Source organism: Chenopodium album, chromosome 3 (genome assembly GCF_948465745.1).
Source record: "Chenopodium album chromosome 3, dcCheAlbu1.1, whole genome shotgun sequence".
Lineage (NCBI taxonomy): Eukaryota > Viridiplantae > Streptophyta > Magnoliopsida > Caryophyllales > Amaranthaceae > Chenopodium > Chenopodium album.
This window is the reverse complement of record NC_137836.1, coordinates 38,109,609-38,124,284: the sequence shown is the minus strand read 5'-3', so window position 1 is coordinate 38,124,284 and position 14,676 is coordinate 38,109,609. Positions and strand designations below refer to the sequence as shown.

At 41.4% G+C, this 14,676-nt stretch overlaps 1 protein-coding gene across 1 annotated transcript in view; it reads left to right on the top strand.

Moving 5' to 3' along the window:
• Positions 1-10,653, top strand: part of LOC145625030 (uncharacterized) — a 55,011-nt gene extending 44,358 nt beyond the window's left edge. The window contains exons 4-5 of the mRNA XM_081678112.1: positions 8,174-9,243; positions 10,540-10,653. Of these exons, the coding sequence (XP_081534238.1) occupies positions 8,174-9,243; positions 10,540-10,653 (1,184 nt within the window). The remainder of the gene's footprint in view (positions 1-8,173; positions 9,244-10,539) is intronic.
• The last annotated feature ends 4,023 nt before the right edge of the window (positions 10,654-14,676 follow it).

The following is a 14,676-nucleotide window of genomic DNA, read 5'->3' as shown; positions in this document are numbered from 1 at the left end:
GGTCTATTCCGGTCCCGGTCCGGTCCGGTGTTGGACCGGTGCACAGCCCTAGCTGCGCCTGGGTGAATAGCCTTCTGCGTTCTCCCGGGAGATAACCGAGGCGGCCCTGCCGGCCAAGGTTAAGAATGTAATGGTTGGTACCTATGATGGTACCACCAATCCGGAAGACCACCTCATGGCTTACACCAACCTCATGTATCTGCAGGGGTTGGATGATGCCACTTGGTGTTGGTGCTTCCCGGCTACATTGAAGGGCATCGCCCAACAATGGTTAGGTAATCTGCCAGCCGGGTCCATCGATAGTTTCTGGAAGCTCGCCTTCATGTTTGCTTCCAACTTCTCAATGAACATCCCTGCTAAGAAAACAAGCCTTGATTTGAGCACTGTTAAGCAGGGAGAGAGAGAAGGGTTGCGCTCATATGTCAGGCGGTTCAATCTTATCAGAATTCAGATTCAGGGACTGTCTGATGAGGTAGCTTTTACAGACTTTTTCAAGGGTCTGAGAGACGGGTCGACCTTTAAGTTCGACCTAGTCAGAAAAGGGGCTTTCACCTTACAGGCGGCCCTGAGGGAGGCGGAAAGCTACATTCAAGCTACCGACCTCTGCTCACCTGGTAACCAGTCGGACTCCAAGAAGTCCAACAAACAGAAAGACAGCCGATCCGCTCAGCCGGCCAAAAATAAAGAAGAGAGCAAGAAAAGAAAAGAAATCTGGGCGGTTAATGATTATGACCAGCCGTCCCAAAAGAAAAAGAACGTGTTTAAACCGTACGTCCCCAAGTACGAGTTTAATAAAGACTGCAACTCCATCCTCATGGAGGTAAAGGACCGGCTGTCCATTGAGAAGCCGAATCCTATGAAGAGTTTTGTCCAGTCACGGAACAAAAATAAATTCTGTCAGTTCCATGAGGAGGTCGGCCATGATACCAACAACTGCTTCAGTCTTCAGCGGGCGTTGGACCGTCTGGCTGACAAAGGGCTGTTGAAGTCCTACATTTCTAAGTCCCCAGCCGGGGCAAAAAAGAAAAACAAGGGTCAGTCCTCCTAGACTACCCCCCAGCCTGCTAGTAGCTCGGATACCGACAAGGAGCCGGTCTACACAATAGCAGGCGGGTTCTCCTGTGGTGGCCCTACCATCCGGGGCACCAAGACCCATCTTCGAAAGATGGACAAGGATGATGATGAGCAGGCGTCTGCAAGCACCTCCTTCCCAGACGTCTTGATCACTGAGAAGGATAAGGGCAGCGTCCGCCGTCCGCATGATGACCCGGTTGTCATTGAATTTAAGGTTGCCAACCAACTGGTTGGAAGAATCCTTATTGACACCGGCAGCTCATCAGACATCATCAGCCTCCGGTGCTTGCAAAAGCTGAAATACAACATCAGCAGCATGCATCCGGTCACCCACCCCTTGGTTGGTTTTGGGGGTGGGATGGTCTTCCCAGCCGGAAGAATTGACCTACCCATCCGGCTGGGAGAGAAGGGCCAAGGACGACATATTGTCGTCTGATTCTTGGTCGTTGAGGAGTTGACCGCCTACAACATTGTCCTTGGTTGGCCAACCCTCAACGTAGCCAAGGCAATAATCATCCCGTCTCTCATGCTCATCAAGTATGAGAGGGATGACGGCACTGTTGGTTCCCTGAATGGGGATCAGAAGACGGCCCGAGAGTGTTATCTCTTAGCCGCCAGAGACACTGTGGCCCCAGACGGCCAGGAACCAATAGACCTTGACAATGTCAAGGATGCCGACCCAGCGCCTGTCCCACCAGCAGCCGGGAAGAAAAGAAAGGCACCTCTGCTGCTGGAGGTGAAGAAAGAGAAAAAATAGCAATCACTGACCGGTGAACGTCAGATGAGCTCCGCCCCCAGCCGGCAGGTGAAAACATTGATCTCGTTCTGGATGACAGCCGTCCAGAAGGTACTGTAAAGGTGGGGATGGTTGCTCATGCTACCTTGGGTGCAAGCTTGCACCTTCTGCTGAAGGAATTCAAAGACATTTTTGCCTTTGAAGTGGAAGAGATGCCAGGCGTTAGCCCGGATCTCGCTATCCACAAACTCGTCGTGGACCCCAAAAAGAAGCCCATCCGGCAAAAGAAAAGAAACCACGGTGACGAAAGAAGTCAGGCGGCAGCGGCCGAAGTCAAAAAGCTGCTAGACGCCAGGTTCATTCGGCCCTGCAACTTTCCCGACTGGGTGGCCAATGTGGTCCTTGTTAAGAAACCTAATTGGACCTGGCGCATGTGTGTTGATTACACAGACCTCAACAAGGCGTGTCCAAAGGACAGTTACCTGCTTCCAAAGATCGACATTCTGGTCGATTATACAGCCGGTCACGCCTTAATGAGTTTCATGAATTCCTACTCCGCCTTCCATCAGATACCCCTGTGGAAGAAAGATCAAGAGAAGACGACCTTCGTCACTGATCAGGGGTTATTCTGTTATACTGTGATGCCGTTTGGTTTGAAAAATGCGCCTGCCACTTTCCAACGGATGATTAATACGGTCTTCATTAATCAGATTGGGAGGAATGTGGAGGCGTACATCGATGACATGATAGTCAAATCCAAGCTACAGACGGATCACCTTGCTGATCTCCGAGAAACATTCACCACCCTCAGGCGGCATAAGGTCATGTTAAATCCTAAGAAATGCGTCTTTGGTGTTGAGTCTTGGAAGTTTCTCGGATTCCTGATTGATCAAAGGGGGATAGAGGCTAACCTTGAAAAGATACAGGCGGTGATAGACATGAAGTCACCCCGTTCTGTCAAGGAAGTGCAGAGACTCACCAGCTGTCTGGCCGCCTTGGGGAGGTTCCTCAGCCGGTCAGGCGATAAGTGCCTCTACTTCTTTCAAGCAATCAGGAAGAAGACCAGATTTGAATGGGGGGATGATGCTGAGGCGGCATTCCAGAGGTTGAAAGGGCATTTACATTCTCTACCTAGGTTAGTCAGTCCTTTACCTAGGGAGACGTTGTACATGTATTTAGCCGTCTCAGATGATGCCCTCAGTGCCGTTCACCTTGCTGAGCGAGACGGTGTGCAGCTCCCGGTTTACTTCATTAGCCATGTTCTTAAAAATGCTGAACTCCGGTACCCCATGGTTGAAAAATTTGGCCTTGCTTTGTATATGGCATTCAAAAAACTGAAGCCTTACTTTTTGGCACATCCGGTGGTGATTTACACCGACCAGCCACTCAAGCGGCCAATGTCTACCTTAGACTCATCCGGAAGAATGTTGAAATGGGCTATTGAAATGCAAAGTCTTGAAATCACTTACGAACCAAGAAAGGCAGTGAAAGGTCAGGCGTTTGCTGACTTCATTGTTGAAATGACCCGTCCGGTGGCTCCGGATAATCTTGATCAGGTTTGGAAAGTGTATGTAGACGGGAGCTCTACTAAGAACGGCTGTGGTGCAGGCGTAATCTACGAGTCTCCTGAAGGGGATAGATTTGAGTATGCACTACGCTTCAAGTTTCAGGCCTCAAACAATGAGGTGGAAAATGAAGCCCTGCTAGCCGGCATTCGCATGTGTAAGGCGGCAGGGGCCATGAAAATTGACGCCTACTCTGATTCCCAATTGGTTGTTAGCCAGTATGAGGGAAGCTACGAGGCTACTCATCCGGCTATGATCAAATATCTTCAGGCAGTCAAAGAAGAGGCCGGGGCACTTGAGGAATTCCGGATGAATCAAGTGCCTAGGTCGGAAAACAACCAGGCGGATGCATTGTCAAAATAGGCGTCTTCCGCCTGTCATGATACGCCTCGGTCTTTCTTTTGGGAAGTTCTTGAAAAGAGAAGCATTTATGAAGATTCCATTGGAGTTCTTGACCGAAGCTCTACCTGGATGGATGGCATCCGGGCCTATCTTTCAGACGGCACACTTCCTGATTCGCCACAGGAGGCAGCCGTCCTGAAGAAGCGAGCTGCAAGCTTCGAGTTGAAAAATGGAGAACTCTTCAAGGCGGGTTTTCTTAAACCTCTGTTGAAGTGTGTCACCCCTGAAAAGGGGAAGGAAGTTCTCGAAGACCTGCATTCGGGATTCTGCGCCTCCCACATAGGCGGCAGGTCCCTAGCCGTCAGGGCCAGACGACATTATTTTTGGCCTACTCTTGAGGCAGACGCCAATGATGTATATGCAATATACCCCTCCAACAAGTTGTTATGGTATTAGACTCGGATGAGAAACAATTCACCTTGAAACAACTTAAAATTGTAAAATTAACCAAAACTCAAGAACACACTCAAAGTTCTGGGTTCTTAGGCTAGAGACAAGACACACTCAATCTCTCCCTAATCTTGTCACTCAAGAACTAACTCAAAGCAACAAGGAACAACACTCACACTTTGGACAAACACAAAGAAGAATGCTAGGCAACCTCACGGTTTTTTTTTTTTTATGTCTAACTCAATACCCCTTTTATTTCTGGTTTTGATGCAAGTCTAAGCATGGAGAACTTCGAAGATTTGCTTATCATGCATCAAGATAACTTGTCCCTAAACATTGATTCAAGCCAAGCATTGCATGGACACTTTCTTGGATATCAAAGCAAAGCCACGGTTTGCTTAGTGGCTTTTCTTGGAGTCTAGTTCACTTTCTTGAACTTTCTTGAATTTTCTTTACTTAGATTTTGCTTACAAGTTTTTACCTTTCACTTGAAAGGGTTTTTCTTGGTTCAAGCATTAGGATCTTTAATCTTTATTTAATTCTTTAATTTTTATTTATTTATTTAGTTGCTTTAAAAATCAGTTAGTTAGCAAAATAAATCAGTTTGGTGTATGCTTGTGCGCCAAGGTGCTTGCTCTTCAAGCAAGTTAGAATTCTAGTTTAATTAGGATTGAATTAGGGACTTGTCCTAATCTTCCTAGGTAAACTAAGTCTTATAAATAGGGCTGTAAACACACAAATAAAGATACATAGATTAATATTCAGATTTATTTCTTAAGTTGCATACTTGAGTTTTGGTTGATTGCGATCAATTGCTGTTTTGCTTGTTTTAGTTAAAACATTCGTTTGGATTGATTAATTAGGTGGATTCTTAATTGATTAATCTTAGTTTTTGTTTAATTCTTGGTGGATTTCCTGTATAGAATTAGACTTAAACATATCCCTTGTGTTTTGTTGATTTTCGGATCAATAATTCACATCATCTTTGGTATCAGAGCCAGGTTTGCGCAACTTCGACAAAAATTAAACTGGGAACAATTGGCTGGGAATTTTTGCGTGATTCTTTTTGCATTAAACTCTAAAAACGTCCAGCTATCACCATATAAAATTTCATAAATTTTAGTTGAGTAACGCGTTCTACACAGCCTCAAACATTTGGTGTTTGTGCACTGATTTGCGGATGGGAGTCCGGTTTTTGTGTTGCCTAGTTTTCCTTCAAGATTCGATCTTTTAATCAAGATTTTTGCATAAACTGACTTGGTTTGTGTAGGAATCATGAGTTACGAGGAGGTCCCACAAGTTCCAAGGGGATTAACCTTAGAACAAGCTCAAAATCTTAGAAGAAATAGGCGAATTGACGAGTTGGCAGCAAGGATGGATGAGATATTAAAAAGGCTTGATACTCGTGCTAGAGATTCTTCAAGGAAAGGGAATTCTAACCCTAATTCTGGTTCAAGTGAGGAAGAACAACCAAGGAGGAACCCAAGGAGGCCACGAAATAATTATTCCTCAAGTGATGAATCACCAAGGCCTAGGAGGAGAGATCGGCCAAAGGATGATGATAGGAACCTTAGATTAGATCTTCCCGAATTCAATGGGAGTATGAATGAACCTGAAAAATACTTTGAGTGGATTAGAAGGGCCGAGACACTCTTTGATTACAAGGAGTATGATGAAAGGAAAAGATGCAAATTGGCTGAATTAAAACTGACCGGTTATGCTAGTCTTTGGTATGATAATCTAAAGAAGAAGAGGCATAAGGAGGGGCGTGCAAGAATCTCAACTTGGGAACAACTCAAGAAGCACATGAAAAAAAGGTTCGTACCTAATGATTATATTCAAGATGTTTATCTTAAGATGCAACTTTTTAAACAAAATTCTATGACTGTTGAGAATTATATTGGTGAATTTGAAAAGTTATGCATGCTATGTGGCTTAGAAGAGATTGTTGAGCATAAGATTGCTAGATTTATTTCGGGGTTGAATGATAATATTGCTGAAAAAGTTGAATTGCAACAATATTGGTCCTTTGAGGATGTTTGTAAAGTAGCTTTGAAAGTTGAAAAACAGATAAAGGGGAAGAAAGGGACGTACACTAAGCCCTTTGTAAAGGGTTTCACTAAACCTTTTGAGAAGAACAGCTTGGAGAAAAGTGGTTCTAGTTCGAACTACAAGGAGACTAAATCAAAATTTGAAGCTCCTAAAAAGCTTGTTGAAGATAGGAAGTGCTTCAAGTGTGGTAGTGTTGGTCACATTGCAACTAATTGTCCATCAAAAAGAGTAATGACTGCTCAAGAGTGGGAACAAGAACAAGCTAAGTGTGAGCAGGGTAGTGACTATGAAGAAAAGAACGAAGAGGAAAACTTTGAAGAAGAGGAGGGGCATATTGACGAAATTGATCCCAAGACTCATGGTCAATGTTTAGTTCTAAGAAGGGCACTACACTCTAAAACCGTACCTATGGAAAACAATCAAAGGGAGAAAATCTTTCTTACAAGGTGCAAGGTAGAAGATAGGTTGTGTGACATGATCATAGACACGGGGAGTTGCACTAATGTGGTATCTACTACTTTGGTAGACAAATTGAAGTGGCCAACTACTGAACATCCAAGCCCTTATAAGCTTCATTGGCTTAATAATTCGAGTGATGTTAAGGTAACTAAACAAGCCTTAATCTCCTTTTCAATTGGTAAATTTCATGATAAAGTTTTGTGTGATGTCTGTCCTATGGATGCTTGTCATATACTATTAGGCCGTCCTTGGCAATATGATAGATTTGTGAAGTTTGATGGAAGGACTAATGTGTATGTTGTGAGAAAAGGAGAAAAAGAGAGACCGGTTGCTTTAAAACCTTTGATAAGCAACAAGTCTTCTAGTGTTACCTCTAATTCGAAGAGTTCTTATTTGATTAGTGAGAGGGAATTAGAAAAAGAGATCTGCAGCAACAATGTGGTATATATACTTGTTTCTAATGAGATTCGAATTGATCAAGATAAACAAGCAAAGAGGCCGTATGAATTGGAATCTGTTTTAGAAGAATTCAAGGATGTCTTTCCTAAGGAATTACCTCCGGGACTACCTCCTATTCGTGGGATAGAGCATCAAATCGACTTGATTCCGGGAGCACCCTTACCTAATAAGGCAGCCTATAGAAGTAATCCGGAAGAAACAAAGGAGATGCAAAGGCAAATTGAAGAGCTTATGACTAGAGGATACGTGAGGGAAAGTATGAGCCCTTGTGCCGTGCCTACTTTACTTGTCCCAAAGAAAGATGGGAGTTGGCGCATGTGTATTGATAGTAGAAGTGTGAATAACATCACTATCAAATACCGATTTCCTATTCCAAGATTAGATGATCTACTTGATGAACTACATGGTTCAAAGTTGTTTTCTAAGATTGATCTTATGAGTGGTTATCATCAAATTCGAATGAGAGAAGGAGATGAGTGGAAAACAGCATTCAAGACTAAGTTAGGGTTGTATGAATGGTTGGTGATGCCGTTTGGACTCACTAATGCACCTAGCACTTTCATGAGGTTGATGCATGAGGTACTTAAACCTTTCCTTTGCAAGTTTGTTGTTGTTTATTTAGATGATATTCTGATATACTCTAAAAATTTGCATGATCATCTAAATCATCTAACAAGTGTGTTTGAAGTGTTAAGAGAGAAGAAACTCTATGCTAAGCTTGAAAAATGCTACTTCTTAGTGCCTAGTGTTACTTTTCTTGGTTATGTTGTATCAAAGGATGGAGTTTCAGTTGATCATTCAAAAGTAGAGGCTATTAAAACTTGGCCTATTCCTACTAATATGAGTGAAGTAAGGTCTTTTCATGGTCTAGCTTCGTTCTATAGAAGATTTGTCAAGAATTTCTCAAGTATTGTGGCGCCTATGACCGAATGTTTGAAGAAGGACAAGGGTAAATTCGAATGGACTAAAGAAGCTCAAAGTGCGTTTGAGTTGGTAAAAAAGAAGCTATGTGAAGCACCTATACTTGCGTTACCAGATTTCTCAAGTCCTTTTGAAGTTGAAACCGATGCTAGTGGAGTTGGAATTGGAGCAGTTTTACTCCAAAAGAAGAGGCCTATTGCATATTTCAGTGAGAAATTGGGAGGAGCTCGATTGAACTATTCTACTTATGATAAAGAGTTCTATGCCATTGTTAGAGCTTTAGATCATTGGAGTCATTATCTCCGACCTAATCACTTTGTGTTGCATTCTGATCATGAAGCATTGAAGTACATACATGGACAACAAAAGCTCAATCCTAGACATGCTACATGGGTTGAATTTTTACAATCATTTAATTTTTCTTCAAGGTACAAAGAAGGGAAATCGAATGTTGTGGCTGATGCATTATCTAGAAGATACACTTTGATTGGAATTCTAAATAGCAAGCTACTTGGTTTTGAATTGATCAAAGAATACTACAAAGGTGATGATGATTTTGCTACATTGATTGAAGAGTGTTCTAAAGGAGCCGTGGGTTCTTATTTGCTGCAAGATGGTTTTCTTTTCAAAGGAAATCGACTTTGTCTTCCTAAGTGTTCTATTAGAGAGCTAGTTGTTAGAGAAGCTCATGGGGGAGGAATTGCTGGTAACTTTGGCATTACAAAGACCTTGAGTATGTTACAAGAACACTTCTATTGGCCTAAGATGCTCACGGATGTGCAACTAGTTATTTCTAGGTGTGCAACTTGTCAAAAAGCGAAGGCTACTTTTCATCAAGGCTTGTATACTCCTTTACCTGTTCCAGATTCACCTTGGGAAGATATTTCTATGGATTTTATTGTGGGATTGCCGAGAACACAACGGGGGAAAGACTCTATTATGGTTGTTGTGGATAGGTTCTCTAAGATGGCTCATTTTGTTCCTTGTCACAAAGTGGATGATGCTATGAAAGTGGCGGAATTATACTTCAAAGAGATTGTTAGATTGCATGGAATTCCAAAAACTATTGTGAGTGATCGAGATACAAAGTTCATGAGTTTCTTTTGGAAGTCTCTATGGAAGCTTGTGGGAACTAAATTGCTCTTTAGTACATCTTACCATCCACAAACTGATGGACAAACCGAGGTTACTAATCGTACTCTTGGTGCGCTTTTGCGTGGGTTAGTGAGTAAGACACAAAAGGATTGGGACATCAAGTTAGCTCATGCGGAGTTTGCTTATAATAGATCACCTACATATGCTACCAAACATAGTCCCTTTGAGGTAGTTTATGGAGTCAATCCGAAACTTCCAATTGATCTTGTTCCATTGCCTAAGGGTGAGTTAATTCACAAAGATGCCGAGTCTAAGTTGGAGAGTATGCTGAAATTACATGCTCAAGTTCGAACAAGAATAGAGAAAGTAAATGACATGTACAAAGCTAGAGCAAACAAGCATAGAAAGCAACAAGGTTACAATGTTGGAGACTTGGTATGGTTACATTTGAGAAAGGAAAGATTTCCAGGAAAACGCAAGAATAAGTTGATGCCTAGAAGTGAAGGTCCTTTCAAGATTATTGAGAAGATCAATGACAATGCTTATAAGTTAGAACTTCCGGGAGAATATGGAGTTAGTGCTACATTCAATGTTGGCGATTTGGCTAAGTATATTCCTGATGAAGAACTTCGAGATTTGAGGACAAATTCTTTCGAAGAAGAGGAGGATGATGCAAGTCTAAGCATGGAGAACTTCGAAGATTTGCTTATCATGCATCAAGATAACTTGTCCCTAAACATTGATTCAAGCCAAGCATTGCATGGACACTTTCTTGGATATCAAAGCAAAGCCACGGTTTGCTTAGTGGCTTTTCTTGGAGTCTAGTTCACTTTCTTGAACTTTCTTGAATTTTCTTTACTTAGATTTTGCTTACAAGTTTTTACCTTTCACTTGAAAGGGTTTTTCTTGGTTCAAGCATTAGGATCTTTAATCTTTATTTAATTCTTTAATTTTTATTTATTTATTTAGTTGCTTTAAAAATCAGTTAGTTAGCAAAATAAATCAGTTTGGTGTATGCTTGTGCGCCAAGGTGCTTGCTCTTCAAGCAAGTTAGAATTCTAGTTTAACTAGGATTGAATTAGGGACTTGTCCTAATCTTCCTAGGTAAACTAAGTCTTATAAATAGGGCTGTAAACACACAAATAAAGATACATAGATTAATATTCAGATTTATTTCTTAAGTTGCATACTTGAGTTTTGGTTGATTGCGATCAATTGCTGTTTTGCTTGTTTTAGTTAAAACATTCGTTTGGATTGATTAATTAGGTGGATTCTTAATTGATTAATCTTAGTTTTTGTTTAATTCTTGGTGGATTTCCTGTATAGAATTAGACTTAAACATATCCCTTGTGTTTTGTTGATTTTCGGATCAATAATTCACATCAGGTTTGCTCTCCAATTTATAGTGGAAAGGAGCAGCAAATTAACACCCCAAAAGACAAGGAAAAACCGTCAAAAATGGAGAGCCAAAAGCCAACAGTTTTCCCTAATTCTAGCTAAGCATTAAATGCTCTAATAATGCCTAATGATGGTGAGTTGACTTCTTCCTATTACAACCGGCCAAAGAGCTCAACTCTTGGCATTATTTCAGCAAATAAAATTATAAAACTTAAGCTAATAATAATAAGTAAATGGACCATGAATCACACGCCCAAAATAGTAGTGAAAATGGGCCAAAGTGTGATTTGTGCCATACGCTTTGTCCTACAAGCTTCAATCTTCAATCTACCCATGAAATGCAACATAGAATTTCGGCCTTAGAAGAAAATGGATAAAACCCAAGAGTTTCCAATACTAGAGCAACAGGTTCATGAGACAAAGATGCTGATTTTGGATCATTTCCCCTTTCTTCAGAAAAGTTTGCCCTCAAACTTGAATCATCCAAGTATGGTGACAAATCCCCGACATTGAAAGTAGCACTAACACCCATCAACTCATCTGGAAGCTCAATTTTGTAGGCACTATCATTCACCCTCTCAACAACTCTAAAAGGACCATCAGAACGAGGCATAAGCTTGTTCTTGCGAAGCTTAGGGAACCTCTCCTTCCTTAAATGTAACCAAACCAAGTCCCCGGGATGAAAAATAGGTTGTTTGCGTTTCTTATTGGCTTGCTCTTCGTATTTTTTATTCATTTCCTCAATCCTTTTCTTCACTTGCTCACAGGTTTTTTGAAAGGTTTCCACCCTCCTTTTAGCATCTTTCTCCACAATATCACCTTTAACAATAGGGACAAGATCAATCGGCACAAATGGATTCACTCCATAAACTACTTCAAATGGGGACTGAGAAGTAGTTAGGGAATGAGCTCTATTGTAAGCAAACTCCGCATGGGCTAATTTTATGTCCCAATCCTTTTGCGTTTTGCTCAGAAGTCCTCTCAACAATGTACCCAAAGTTCTATTTGTTACCTCTGTTTGCCCATCAGTTTGAGGGTGATGAGAGGTACTAAATAGCAACTTGGTACCAACTAGTTTCCATAGGGTTCTCCAAAAGTGACTGAGGAATTTTGAGTCCCTATCAGATACTATACTTCGAGGAATGCCATGGAGTTTGACAATTTCCTTGAAGTACAGTTCAGCCACCTTCAAGGCATCATCAGTTTTATTACAAGCTACAAAGTGTGCCATTTTAGAAAATCTATCTACCACTACCATGATGCTATCTCTTCCCCTTTGCGTCCGTGGCAACCCTACAATGAAATCCATACTAACACTTTCCCATGGAGCATCAGGAACCGGCAATGGAGTGTAGAGACCCTTAGTGAAGTGTCCTTTAGCCTTCTGACAAGTAGCACATCTCTCAACAACATGAGTAACATCCTTAATCATTCTAGGCCAATAGAAGTGTTCGCCTAAAATATCAAGGGTCTTTTGTATCCCAAAATGTCCGGCCAATCCCCCACTATGGACTTCTCTCACCAACAACTCCCTTACTCCACTCTTCGGAACACACAACTTGTTACCTTTAAAGAGGTAACCACCTTGTCTTACGAAATCCTTAGTAGGACTCTCCATCTCACTAGCAAAGTCGGGATCAACCTTGTAGCACTCCTTGATTTGATCAAACCCCAAGATTTTAGCATCTACCATGGAAAGCAAGTAGTTTCGTCGAGATAATGCATCAGCCACGACATTACTCTTACCATCTTTGTACTTGGAACTGAAAGTAAATGATTGGAGGAACTTCACCCATTTAGAATGCCTCTTGTTGAGCTTTTGTTGCCCATGTATGAACTTTAGAGCCTCATGATCGGAATGAAGAACAAATGGCTTTGGTCTAAGGTAGTGAGACCAATGATCAAGCGCTCTAACTATAGCGTAGAACTCACGGTCATAAGTGGAATAGTTCAACTTTGCCCCATTCAATTTCTCACTAAAGTAACTCACGGGCTTCTTCTCTTGAATCAAAACAGCACCTATCCCAATCCCACTTGCATCACATTCTACCTCAAATACCTTGTTAAAATCTGGAAGCACAAGTATAGGAGCATTGCATAGTAGAAACTTGACCTTCTCAAAGGCCCTTTGTGCCGCTTCATTCCACCCGAATTCACCTTTCTTTGTCAGTTCTGTGATGGGAGCCATGATGGTTGAGAAGTTCTTAATGAACCGCCTATAGAATGAGGCTGTTGTATATTTGGAGTAACACTCGAAATACACAAGGGATAAACCAAGGGATAGATAAGGCTAAAGAACCAAAGGCTTCTTAGATAAAGTCACACCACTAAGAAACGTTTTGGGTTCCTAAGATCACAAGCCAACTAGTAGCCTAAGCTAGCTAACTAAGCAAAGGAAACAAAATTCCAAATCCAAGAATTTCAGGTTTTGTTTCTAATCCAAGAAACGAATGTAAGACAAGTTTTTTTGTTTGAATAATCTGATTTTCTCATTCACATTTGCTTGTTATTTATAGTAAACAAGCATCCTAAATACAAGCTAAATCAAGTGACTTTTCACCTCACTTGTACACGCCTAAACTAAGCATCAAAGTCAGCTTTAGTGTCTAGATACATCAATTAAAGGAAGCTTTGTTTAACTAGATACATAAGCTTAAAAAGTGGCGGCCATAACCTCCTCAATTAAGCCTCATCAAATCTGAAATAAAGGAGTGTAACTCCCCTAGAATCACGTCCAATAAGGCAGCAAGTAAGAGCATAGCCTTCCCTAGAATCACGCCTCAACCAAGCAGCAAGTAAGAAGCAAAACAGCCCCTTAATTCACGCCCAATTCAAACAGCAAAAAGAAGTGTAACTCCTCCTTGATTCAAGCCTTGGATCAAGCTTGAATGTATGTAGACAAGAGTGTATTTGGACGCCTTTTGATGCTCAATGCTGGCAGCAAGAAACGCCCATATGAATGCCCACTTGATGGCTTATAATTCCTGCATTGATGCTGCTTGTAACACCCATTTGAAGCCTTGAGATTCCTCCAAAAGAATTTCGGATTCTATGTTGTTTTCCATGCTTAAATGGCTGCCTTCTTCATGTATCTTGTACTTGAACTTTATGTGAATGTAACATTACATTTTGAACTTTAGCAAACTAAAGAAAACTAAAGAAAAATGCAACTAATAATGCAACTAATTTGCAAACTTAAAATAAGACTAAAGTTTACAATTTATTCAAAGCATAAAATGAACTAGAATGAACTAGTTAATAAGAACAACAAGAAACTCAAAAGATTGAATATCTTGCTGCACATGGATAGAACGCATAGCACCAATGCATGATTCTACGTCTTGAACTAAAGAAACGTCCATAACCAAGTTGTTAGGCTTGGCTACAACATTCCCCCCTTCTTGAAAAGAGTTTGCCCTCAAACTCGGCAACTCTTCAAACTCATCATAGTAAGGTGATAAATCAGCCACATTAAAGGTGCTAGAAACACCATAGTCTCCGGGCAACTCAACTTTGTAAGCGTTATCATTCACCTTTTCAACAATAACAAATGGACCATCACTACGAGGACTAACCTTGGACCGTCTTTTGGAAGGAAATCTTTCCTTTCGAAGATGAATCCAAACTAAGTCACCGGGCTGAAACTGGACCTCCTTTCTTTTCTTGTCATAGTATGCCTTTGTCTTTGCATTAGCTTGTTCAATTTTGGAACGAACTTGCTCATGCATAGACTTGATTTCTTTTGCACGCACCTCGGCATCATTGCTGAACTTGTTTGGTGAGGGAATGGGAGTGAGATCAATAGGAGTGCACGGATTGAATCCATACACCACTTCAAAAGGACTCAAACCTGTTGTCTTGCTGGGTACACGATTGTAAGCAAACTCCACATGAGGAAGCATCTCTTCCCATTGCTTGGGACGTTTAGTAGCCAAAGACCGCAACAAGGATCCCAAAGTTCTATTAGTCACTTCGGTTTGACCATCTGTTTGAGGATGACTTGAAGTGCTAAAGTTCAATTTCGTGCCCATCTTTCTCCATAATGTAAGCCAAAAATGACTTAGAAATTTTGGATCACGATCACTCACCATGGATTTAGGTACACCATGCAAACGAACAATCTCA